General features: G+C 42.9%; 1 protein-coding gene across 1 annotated transcript; it reads right to left on the bottom strand.

Annotated features, from left to right (window-relative positions):
* Positions 1–1113: 1113 nt before the first annotated feature.
* On the bottom strand, positions 1114–11446 carry LOC139344759 (potassium channel subfamily K member 4). The gene is made up of 8 exons (XM_070983132.1): positions 11319–11446; positions 9942–10071; positions 9373–9649; positions 4826–4940; positions 4549–4709; positions 4260–4446; positions 2506–2648; positions 1114–2419 (listed from the first exon to the last, which is right to left on the bottom strand). The coding sequence occupies exons 3-8, from the start codon at positions 9559–9561 to the stop codon at positions 1820–1822; spliced, it is 1395 nt and encodes a 464-aa protein (XP_070839233.1). The 5' UTR covers positions 9562–9649; positions 9942–10071; positions 11319–11446; the 3' UTR covers positions 1114–1819.
* Positions 11447–12157: the final 711 nt, after the last annotated feature.

Here is a 12157-nt window from a genome sequence, read left to right as displayed (position 1 = left end):
CATGAAGGCACATCATCTTTTCTTTCAAAAAAGAAATGAAACACACACAACAAAAGGACTGTTACTACAGTTGGCTGCAGCACCATGTTTGTCCTTGGTGCCATTTTCAAATAGGAACACCAAGGTAGAGTTTCCAGCAGAGTATCAGTTAGATGGACCAACCAAGGAACAACGGCACATGCTAAAAGAGGCCTATTGATGACTTGAAGGACATTTATACAGTACCTACTGTACCTCCTACAGTATGTGTGCTATTTAAATCCTGCAGCACATGTCTGACCTTTCTTCACCAACCAAAACTGGTTTATAGTGGGCATTATAGCCTGCAGGACAATAGCCTGCATTTCAGTTTACTGACAAAACTCTGAGACACTGGAAACAGTGAATATTACCTGGGATCAGTTTTACATCTTGTCTTGTATTTGCTTCTCTTGGTTGTGTTGCTTTCAGCTGTTGCTGCTCTGCAGAAGACAAAGTCGGTCTGTCGCTCACACTTTGGTCTATGACTTAATGCTTGCAAAACTAGTGCCATTCCCATCGGCTTCATTTGCACTTTGTTTTGTGCTACTTAGCAAATGTTAGCATGTTAGCACACTAAACTAAGATAGGTGAACATTATATCTACTAAGCCTCATCATGTCACTGTGAGCGTTGTTGGTGTGAGCTCGTTAGCAGCAATACATTTTCAGCCACGGATGATCCTTGTGAAGAGGCTCTGTATGTTAGGTGCAGTGAAACCGGCTGCTTGGATCACATATTGCAGCCACATCCTGGTTTTTAGTGGATGACTGATTTGTTTTTCATCTCTAGAGAAACATTTAAACCCTCATTGTGATTCAGCTCTCCCTAATGCACCTTTTTATATTTGACCCCAGCTTTGTTAGAAATGCTGACCTGCTTTTCATGTAAGAAAACTGAGGATGTGTTGTTCTTAGCACACCAGGGCACTAACCTGACATTTGATGATAAAAATGATGTTTGCTCAACGGCTATTATCATGTTTCCCAGAGAGCCTCATAAGCTGCAACAGCATCTTATAATACCACACAAAGCACGTTTAAAAAATCTTTATTACATATAGCAGCACAGCAGGATTAATGCATTTGGCCATTAAAATGCAAATATTATGGGTGTACACTGTTTAAAAAAACTTTTGATACATACCAAAAATATACATGAGCCGGTTTAGTACCCGTTTAACTGTTGGCAGGATTCAACTGTCTCAGACCAAAGACCCTCTCTTCAACATGAGCATCATGCTGCTGTGGTACAGCATGACCACATGGGCTTCGGTTGCACTATTTGGATGAGTAAAAAGCATGAGCCCTCATGTTGAAAGAGACATACTGCACTTCTGTCTTGACCCAGCAGAGAGCAGTAAGTCCTTAGGAAGTGACTGGAACAGGTGCCCAGGTAGCTCACCTGACAGAGCATGTACCATGTGTTAAGCCTGAGACCTTACCTCAGCGACCTCAACCTCGTCCTCTCTCTCCCCTGCCTGTCCTGTCTCTGTCCAGCAGTCACTTTCAAATAAAGCGGAAATGCCCCCAAACAATAACCTTTTAAAGAAAGTAATGAGAACATTAGCATAAAAAGAACTTAATCTTTGACTGATGCATACACACTCTCGCATGCTGAGGATTAAATGCAAACCGCAAGTGGCTAAGGCTTCTGCAACGTGTTTTCACCTCAAGTGTCTGTAAGTGAGCAGTACATATACACAGATAAATTGCTACACTCTGTCAGATTATGAACACATCTCATGTTTCTCAAGTCGATACTTGTGCTAGCAGTGCAGTTTCTGTAATCAGCTTTGATTTTAAGGCTTCAGTGGTAGAGTTGGAACTGGTTTCGCGTTTCCATTGGGCTCCTTCTTGACGTGGTTGGAGCGGTGGATTTTGGGGCTTCTCGGTGGAACAGGTCTCCTTTGGCGTCTTCTCTTTGGGTGACGAGAGCGTGGAATGTTGGGTTGTGTCGTGTCCAGCAGAGGATCCAAGTGTAGTTTACCACTCTGAGCATCTGAAGACTCATCAATGAACGCAAGGTTCTCCCCAAAGTAGTCCAGAGGCTGAGACAGGTGGGGATCTGGGAGAGTCTCCTTTTCAGGCTCTGCAGTTTTTTCTTCGGGAACTCGGTCCGTTTGAGTGGCCTGAGAGTCTGTTTCTGACCCAGACTCCGACTCGTTAGAGGAGGAGGAAGAGGTGTAAGATCCAGACTCTGTCTGATTTTCATGCTGCTCTTCTTTCCCCTCAGGGTCACCAGTAGCTGACACACTGTGACCATGGCTGCGAGGGCCGTGGCGGCGCTTTCGCCGACGCCGCTTGAAAGGGTCATCGATTTTTCCTGGAATACGAAAATCCACCGACATATTTTGGATGTTCTGAGTCCAATCAGTGGCATGGGCTCGAAGTCCCTCCATCTAAGAGAAGGATGAAACCAGAGATGATGGAAAGGAAGTGGTAGAGATAAGACGTGACAAAACAGACATAAGAGGAGAAGAAGTACCTCAGCTCTGGTCTTCTTAGACAGAACCCGAAGCCAGTTACCAATCATTGTCAGGATAGATGCAAAGTAGGCAAGACCCAGCAAGATCCAGAACCACACCAAAGGCTTGTACCAGTGGTCACTCCCCTCGTTTCCAGAATTCCCTTTCAGAAGATGCAAAGGCACAGTATACAGTAGCAGTGGATAAAGGCAATACATTCATCCACCCATTCTTTTCTGTGGAGTAAATAAGCATTTAACACAGGAGATACTGTACAGCAGATTAGCTGATGAATAATTCATCTGTTACAAGAGCAAAATCCTCAATAATTCATGAGATAAATGAAAATTGTCTGTGCTAAGTGAACTTAATGCATTAGAACTGACAGTCATATTTACGGATGACTAATTAAGTCATATCAGAAACTCATCTACAGATCAATAAATTCAACGAAAAAATGAAAATATGCAAAAGCAAGCACAAGTCAGATACTGGTAAATTAGACTGCAATGGAAACAGTGTTTTCACGTTGGCTGCCTACAAACAGGGAAATGATTACCTGAGTAAAGTTTTATTGAATTATGTGTTGTACAGGGTTCAGGCCCCGTTTAAAAAAAGAAAAAACCCATAGAATACTTACTGCGGATGTCTTTTTAGACATTTCTATGCTCCTTGGCTTCTGATGTGCCTCTCTGGTTAGCCCAAGTTTAACTGTGATGTGACCTCAGAGCAAAAATAAACCCTACTCTCTTGCAGGTGGGAGGAGGGTAGATTAAGTGATTTAGGGACTCCACACACAAGACCTCCCTCATGAGTCACACCCTTTTCTTGGCTGGGAGTATCATTGGTTTTAAGGAGGTTCCTGAACTTCATGGATAAAATCATTAACTTTGGTTTCCCTCACATAAACCTCTGACTGGGCCAGCCATTCAGACAGTACATTTTCTACTACTACATTTTCTAAATATAATTTTACTTACTTGTACTTAAGGTACTTTTACTCTACTTAATATTTCTACATGACATGATGCAAAGAACAAACAAGACAATAATATATAAAGTAAATAAGATGTTCTTCACCTCTCAACCAGCTGCAACATTAAAGTATAACTTACATGGCAATTTATTAATAATAATGATCCAGTAATATAATAACGAATATGCTCTCTTTGATCATTTAAGTATTTTTTTCTGATAATACTCCTGTAAATTACCTCAGTAAAACTTGGAACTCAGGTGTTTATAACTCAAATAAAGGAGCTGAACTTTTCTGGGACAGCATGCGGCTGCACCTTTTCTCTCCCTTTCTCTCTTTTTGAATTCAGATTTTATTTCTTGTCAGGTCAAAACAGGGGCTGTTAGTACCATGATGTTGCTAATGGTTACAGAGATTTCAAATACAGAAGAGGTGACGTTTGCGATTCGTGCTTTACTGTGCTCTCTGTTGAAATACTAATTGTGATGACTCTGTTTCAGGGTTTGATGCTGTGTGCAGAAGTGTGTTGCTTCAAGGCTTTTAGTGTTCTTAAAAACAAGTACATTTAGGTGCACAGTTGAGGGTGTATAAAAATAAGATATGCTAGAGTGGGAATATAATTTGTAGGTTTTGTAGTGCAGCCATTGGGGGCCCTCGTATTTCAGGGTACCAGGCAGTTGTCATCCATCTAACAGTGAAGTCCAGCCCTGAGAAAGGATGCCTCTATATATCATTTTCCCTCAGAGACGCTGTATGCACCAATGTCAGGGTATGGGTGGTTGATTCACTGTTGTATACCTGCAACATAGTCACCAAATCCCACTGTTGTCAGGGTGATAACTACAAAGTAGGCAGACTCCAGAAGAGTCCACTTCTCCACCTCCTGGAAGACCAGGATAGGCACCGCAACAAAGAGCAGGCAACCCAGCAGGATGGACAGGACGGCTGAGATCACTCGCACAATGGTTGGACTAACTCGCCATTTCTGTCAGCAAGGTGAAACAACGTAGTGCGATTAGACAAATGAAGGGAAGTACGTGTACAGTGTAAGCAAAGACGATGTTGAAAGCTCTGTTTAGAGTCTGACCAGGAAGAGGGTCTCTATTTTGGCAACAGTTTTCCTCAGCCCAGTACCCAGATGGTCTCCCACTCCAGCGAGCAGGATACCAAATAGCGGGATTCCCACCAGTGCGTAGAAGATGCAGAACAGCTGCCCTCCTTCCGTCTTGGGGGAGATATTTCCAAAACCTGAACATGCGGGTTCAAAGGTGATACGAAAGCACAACATTAAAGGTCAGGAATTAATCAGATTCCAGTCACAAGTCACAGTTTTGCTGGTCTCAATGGTTCTACTGGACACCCACCGATGGTTGTGATGATTGTTCCTGAGAAAAAAAAGGCACTGGCCAGATCCCATTGGCTGACAAAGGTGACGTTGCTGTTGGGATCCACTCCTGCACCGACGGCCTCCACGACTTCCTGGGATGGGACGATGGAGAAGAGAGGAGTTTAGTGGTCAGTTTATGAAACTATTCAGTAATTGATATTTAATTGGACAATAAAAAGAGGGGTTAGCAAAACCTTACAAATAAGTAAATGGGCCCATCAATTCATTCAATTATACACATGATTCATCTCTGACAGGGCTCACTCATGAGTTTCTTTTTATTGTCCGATTAAATATCAATCTATTTATTACTCACCAGTAATGGTGGAAATGCTGTAGTGTAGAAAATGCTTTGTCACTGCATCAGCAGAAGGTAGTCAGCAACAAAGTGACTGGTGATGTACAACTGTGACGGCTCCATGCTGTCCCGAGCGTATCGAACCACTGCCAGCACAGATAATCTAATTCCCTGATCTAATTAACTGTTTTATGTCTGGTGGTACTTGTAGACATTTGTTAACTCTGAATTTAAAACTGACTATGATGAAATTGTGATTGATATATAGCCTAATATAGAGATTATTACTTCTAATAAATGAGAACTTTCTGATGGCAGAGACATGGCGGTGTCTGGTGGAAGCTATCTGCATCAGCTCACTTGGGAACACCGATTGATTGATTGACTGAAGGTCCTAACTACTGCAAGCCAATAGGTAGAGGCCATTTTGAGTACTGAAATATGTTGTACGTCACTATTATATGCTATTTTCATATGACCATTAGATAGTTTTAAATACATTTTAATTTGATAGATTTATTTACTTTTGAAAAGAAAATTAATGTGTGTCATATGAAACATTTTTCTTTTATTATGCTCTTATTCATAAAACATGTAATCCAAAAATTGATTTCACTTTAAAGTAGAACAGGTGGTTGAAAATGCACACTTTTTTCAGTATCCAAAAAAACGAAAAAATTATCCATTATTTGTTATTAACTGATCATTTTTCATATGTAATTACACCATCTTACGGTTTCTCACATTCAAGTGTTTACTTTTTTCATTCCAAAGGTAAATAGTCCAACCAATCACAACACAGTGGTGGCACCGTCCAAAAAGAACATAAAGCCTCCTTGTGTTACTCTTTAAGTCTTTAAAAGGAAACTGTACCTTAAAAGTCAGCTACATACAAAAGAAAACAGTACGCTTAAAATAAGTTGGCTAACAGATATGCCGGGACCAGACTACATGAATCAAGCCCAATTTGAGACCACTTAGTCGTGGCTGACCAATTACCAACATTATGGCTGATTTGGGGACTATGGGTTAGTATCTACTGTGTATTATTCTCAGACATCCAGCAGGAGGACCAGCACAGATGACAACCAGACCACATAGTAACACCTGCATCCCAGCTGAGTCACAGCCGCCACAACATTATACTACCACCATGCATGTGATCAAGCACATTAATAGTCAGTGGAAGAAAATATCTGACTGTAGAGGAACGGCATTATGTGGTATCTGACATTACTCGAGTTGAAAACGCAGAGTAGTAAGAAGGAACTCTGAATCTCTTGAAGACGTGTTGAAACATAAGCTGACTCTGGTTGAGGGAAACCTGACCCACAATGCTGCTTGTTGAACAGAACAACATCTGAAGAATGGCTGTATAACAGCTGCCTGGTTCACTCATGAATACAATGACTCCAGTTCTTATGTAAGCTGTCAGTAAGTGCACCTGTGATCAGGCTTTTATAAACGATCTTAATGATTTTTTTTTCCCTAATAGTTCCTAACAATTGGTGCAATCAAGTCAGATTAATTTTTTTACTACAGCCCCACCAACAAATAAAAATCCATATTTTATGAAGCCACAGACTCTTTGCATTAAAACTTCGTTCTTAAAGTTGAATGAGTAAGTAGACAATGATAGAATGACAAATCTAACATCTCCTTTGATTCATTCATCTTAACAAGGCTGCACGTGCTATCATCATAGCTGGCTAATGAGCCAGACAGCTGCTAATATTGTGACCCATAACACACGTGTCCTCATTGGCCTCTCGGTCTTTTCGTTTAAACAGGATGCACTGTTGACTTCCATCATGTGTTTCAGTCCCTTTAACCTTTTTGCAAATGTCAGCCGCTGCATCTCTAGATCACTTCGCAGGCTAAAACAGTAATTTACAACTTTCATTCTGGAGCGAGGACAAACATCTCGGGAACACAGCACGGTTGCCAACCTGGCTTGCATTGCTTAACCTATATGGATCAGCTTTCATGCACTCACACACACACACACACACACACACACACACACACACACACACACACACACACACACACACACACACACAGTAGACTAGACTCACCCATCCTTACATAGCTGCTCTGACCACACCTGTTCTTTGGCCTGCAGTCATGCTGTACCACTCCTCAGGGTCACAGACAGTTTCAGTGACCGGTGCCAGACACTCCACACATCTGAAGGGTCACCCTGAGCACCCACAAAACTCACTGAATATGATAAGTTGCACTGTCGACCAAGTTCCCATTGGCTATAAAATGTGAAGCAGGGACAGCTATCTGTCAGACACCAGGCCAAACTATATTTTTAGCCACCAGAGATAGTCAGTGTCTAATTCTCAGATGCTCTTTGGACTTTGTTTATAAATAAATAACAACAACCTGTGAGTTTGGACAGTGGCACAGTCAATTTTGCTTGTACAATTTGTAGGTTCAGTTATTGAGATCCTGTTGCATATTGGATGCAATAATCAACATGGAGTGAATTCAAAATTTCAAATTTTCACCTCTCTTTAATATTAAATCATAAAAATATCAAGATTCAGTGTTGATTTATTTGTCAACACAGGGCTGCACAACAAAAAGCAAGTTGTAGTCCCTTTATGCCACAGAAGGAAACACTTTTTTATGGTGGAGTGCGGAGGATGAATTGAGGACTCTCACAGCCTGAGGACAGAAACTGCTCTGTGGTCTAGTGATACGGCAGCGGATACTCCTGTATTGCTTGCCAGACGGCTGCAGGGTGAACAGACTGTGCGTGGGATGGGTGTTGTCTTTTACTATCCACTGGGGCTCCTCACTTCACCGATGCCACTGATGCTCAGTAGGTGGGTACCAATGATGTTCTGGGTGCTTATAGTCACCTGCTGCAGAGCTCGTCCCAAGCCACAAAGCTCAAAGCAAGCCAGTTTGTGATGTTTCCAGTCCTGATGATTTCTGTTGTTCCTCTGTAAATGCTAATTATTTCATATGTTTTCTTAAGAAGTACAGATTTTTCTGAGCTTTCTTTTCCAGGGTGGAGATGTGAGATGACTGACAGGTTCTCTGTAATGTTGCTTCCTAGGAACATAAAAGTGTTCACCTGCTCCACCTCAGCTCCACTGATGTAAACAGGGCCCATTGGTTTGTTAACACTGAGCAGCAGGTTGTTTTCTGTGCAGAGTGTTGATTTCCAACTGATATGAATTCTCATTGTGGCTTGAAACCTGGTTGACGATGGGTTTGATGATGATGAGTTTTCTCCATATATGAGACTGCAGTCATGGTTGTACAGCTTGAACAGGAGGGGGCTGAGCACACAGCCCTGGGGGGCTCCAGTGTTGAGCACTAAAGTGGAGGAGGTGTGACCACCTATCCGAACTGGCTGGGATCTGTGTGTGAGGAAGTCCAATATCCTGTTGCAGTTTGGTACTCAAGCCCAGAATGCCAAGTCTGCTTCATGGGGCAGATCTGAAATCAGCTTTCTGATGTGAGTGTCGCTTTTTTTTTTAGGTGCAGATGGGTTGGTTCTGAAAGCAAACCAGTGAGGGTCCAGGTTGGCTGCGATCTTGTCTCTGATGTGCTGGAGAACCAGTCTCTCAAAGCGCGTCATGGGAATGAGGGTGCGCGCCACAGGGCGGTGGTTGTTTAGACTAAACACTACAGACTTCTTAGGTACAGGGAAGATGGTGGCTGTCTCAGAGAACTAGTTGACTGGCACATATTTTTAGTACAGGGCCAGAGATGATATAAGGCCCAGCTCATACTCACACATATTCACTCTCAGCAGGGTTTTTCTCACATCTGCTGTGGATACTGACAGTGGCTGGTCCTCTGAAGGCGGAGGGGACTTGACAGCTGACTCTTTGTCGAGTAGATCAAAGTGAGCATAAAATGTGTTTAAGCATAAAGCTCATCTGCCCTCACAGATGATGGGGGTGCTTCTGCTTTTGTAGCCTGTGATGATCTGGATTGCCGGCCACATATCTTTGATGTTGAGGTCTCTCTCTCCTGATGACTCCACTTTTCCTCCTTGATGCCAGCTTTCAGTCTCAAAATTTCAGTTTAACTTTCACATATTCATTTTATGACACTTCAACTTTTTTGAGCACACAAAAACATCTTAACAGACACATTTAGCCTGCAAAGCATCTGTAAATCAAACAGCTGTCATATTTGCATGACCGCAGAAATATTCCAAACTTAAAGCTAGATAATGAGTGTCTCTGTTGTACCTCAATAAGATCCTGTAGGTTGTCTGGGCTGACGCATGTGAAGTTCAACAAGAAGCCCCGGCGTGTGTCCTGCAGCTGCATATGCTTGCCCTCCTCCATTGGAGCCTCCAAGGCGCGGAACACCACAGCTCCCAGCACCAAGTAAAGAAGCACCCCCGTGAGGATGCAGAGCAGGGTGGAGCAGCGCATGGCTGCACCTCCGGTCAGTCCAAACGCAGGCTCCTGTTTCTCTTTGCCAGCCTCAGCTCTGGTGTGGCCTGAATCCCAGCTGCTGCAGCTGAAACATCGGCAACCACACAAACACAAGGGTTTCACATTGACCACGGCGCCTGACAGCAATCCCAGCGGTATAAACGCCCGCAGCAGCCTGCCTATTAGCTGCACATGAGGCATTAAATGGACTCAGACCTCACCACACTGCTGACATGCAGAGAATGCCACATCCCCGATAAAACGGCCATCATGTGACCTGCCTGACACTTCGAACAGATGTGATCGCATGAGTGGCTAAAAATTCTAAATGATCCATGTTGTGAATAAACAGACGCACCCATAATATTTGATCTTACCTGCTAACCTGCCTCAGTTGCCCACGCCTTCGTCTTTTCCAGTCCTTCTTCGCCTCAGGCCTGAGGATGGAGTCCCTGGATCCGTAACCACTGGGGAGCCCATCCACCTCACAATCTGAAGGAGGGGACACTAGATACAACCAGACACACAGGTTTTCATGTGCAATTCAGCAAAACAACATGTTTACTTCCTCAAAAACACAAAAGCTGTCAGTTGTGAGAATAATCCTCGATGAAAGGCAACAGCCAGTAGCAGGGTGAAGCTATCAGGTGTGAACTTCAGAGATCTTTGTGTCTCTGTAGACGTTAGAGAAACAGGAAGCTTAGATGAGAGACGTCTCGCAGTGAAACCTGGTTTGATGTGATGATGTTGGCTCAAACCAAGAAATCATTCGCATAAACTGAAACTGGAGCCAAGGCTCTCTGATGCATCTTTACCTTGTTAAAGCAATGGAGTTGAGAAACTGTCGGATGCGTCAGACATTCCCTCTGTCCCGGAAATTTCGGAAATGATTTATGAGGGGAAGGTTTTTATCATTTGGACCAGTGGGCATGCCACTTGCAATTCACTCTGCATCACTGGACTGAAAGCCAGAATAAAAAAAAAAAAAAAGCTGCAAAAAAGAAAAACAAGCTCCCATCTTCTAAAGTTTGGTGACTGTGCAGCTCTTTAGTCAGCAGATCTGTTGGTATTCATCCAAAATTAGAGCAATAAACAGTCGCACAGTGACAGAAAAAATACACTTGTGCTCCAGACGCAGAATCTGTCCAATTACTAAAGGGCAGTCTGAAGTTAGCAGTGTATATAAAAGTCATATCCATATCATAGATTACTTTTAATGCCTGATTCTTACAAATGTATATTTCATGCATTTGCCAAACAACCATTAAGAAAACTGAGACAAATATGACACATGTGTGATTGTCAGTGTGAGCACTAATGCACTTAAACAGTAGTTCATGAATTAATTAAAGAACATGATGCTTTTTTTTTTTTACTTTAACACCCTGACATTTTTGCAGCATATTCTAGCCCAAGTTAAAAAGAACATCTGAATGTGCAAACTGCTCATCCAACATCTACCAAACAAAACATGCACAGCAAAGCATCTAATATGCCGTTTGTCTGCTCTATACTTTCCTCAGACTGTAACACTGAATGCCAGACAGATTATTCACCACTACACAAAAGGAAATAGGAAATTGTAATATAGCTTGCATTAAGTGCCAATAGTGTTGCTGCTGCTGCTGCTGCTGCTGCTGCAACCCAGTCATTGCCATAGTGATCCCGTTTTATTAGCACTTAGAGTCCCTCAGGGTCCATGAGATCTATGGTGCTGACCAACGCGCCAGACAGTCCAGCCCGCGTGTGCTTACCTCAAAATGAAGGATCATAAGAATCCAGAGTACCAGTCGCCTCATGCAGAATGTTTCATGAGTTCAGACGCATACAGGGAGGTGTGTGTGTGTGTGTATGTGTGTGTGTGTGTGTGTGTGTGACTGTGGGTGAGGACCGAGGCTGTTGCTGAGCACACAAGAGAGAAAAAGATAATCCAACTGACTTTATATCGACAGTGAGAGAGAGAGAGAGAGAGAGAGAGAGAGAGAGAGAGAGAGACAGAGAGAGAGACAGAGAGAGAGCGAGCAGCACAGATGAAGGTGGAGATGATGAAGATGAAGCTGGAGCCAGGTTTGGGGTATATTCAGTTTCTTCAGAGCGCAGTTTTAGTTTGTATTTCATATTCCATAATTAGTGTTAGACTGTACGTGCAGTGTACAGCAGTGGCGGCTGCAGGTTCATCAAGGTCCGACTGCTGCTGCCGACTCTGTCGGGGGAAGCCAGCTCAGCCACCCTGCTCTCAATATCCAATCTACCTCACAAGATGCTTGACAGAACTGCTGCTGCTCTCTTTCTCTAAGTGTATGTGTGTGTGAGTGTGTGTTTACTGGGGTTGGGATAAGGTTCAGTCTCCTGGATCTGCCTGGAAATTCCTCTCACACATCATAAGTACCAGCCAGATCAGGACATTTCTGCTACAGATTTGTGACTCCTGGTTTCAAAGTGTATGTAAAAGTCATATCTATATCATAGATTACTTTAAATGCCTGATTCTTACAAACGTATATTTCAAGCATTTGCAAAACAACCATTAAGAAAACTGAGACAAATACAACGATGCATGTGTGATTGTCAGTGTGAGCATTAATGCACTTGC

This window comes from Chaetodon trifascialis, chromosome 16 (genome assembly GCF_039877785.1).
Source record: "Chaetodon trifascialis isolate fChaTrf1 chromosome 16, fChaTrf1.hap1, whole genome shotgun sequence".
Classification (NCBI taxonomy): domain Eukaryota; kingdom Metazoa; phylum Chordata; class Actinopteri; order Chaetodontiformes; family Chaetodontidae; genus Chaetodon; species Chaetodon trifascialis.
The sequence above is the reverse complement of the archived record's forward strand: the minus strand, read 5'-3'. Positions and strand labels throughout refer to the sequence as shown.

What these genes read in the sequence shown, in the direction of transcription:
- LOC139344759 (XM_070983132.1), bottom strand. Translation starts at nt 9,561, where the DNA reads ATGCGCTGCTCCACCCTGCTCTGCATCCTCACGGGGGTGCTTCTTTAC. An exon ending in AACAATCATCACAACCATCG is followed by an intron (nt 4,710 to 4,825) that starts GTGGGTGTCCAG and finishes CCGCATGTTCAG; the next exon opens with GTTTTGGAAATATCTCCCCC. An exon ending in CTAAGAAGACCAGAGCTGAG is followed by an intron (nt 2,420 to 2,505) that starts GTACTTCTTCTC and finishes TCCTTCTCTTAG; the next exon opens with ATGGAGGGACTTCGAGCCCA.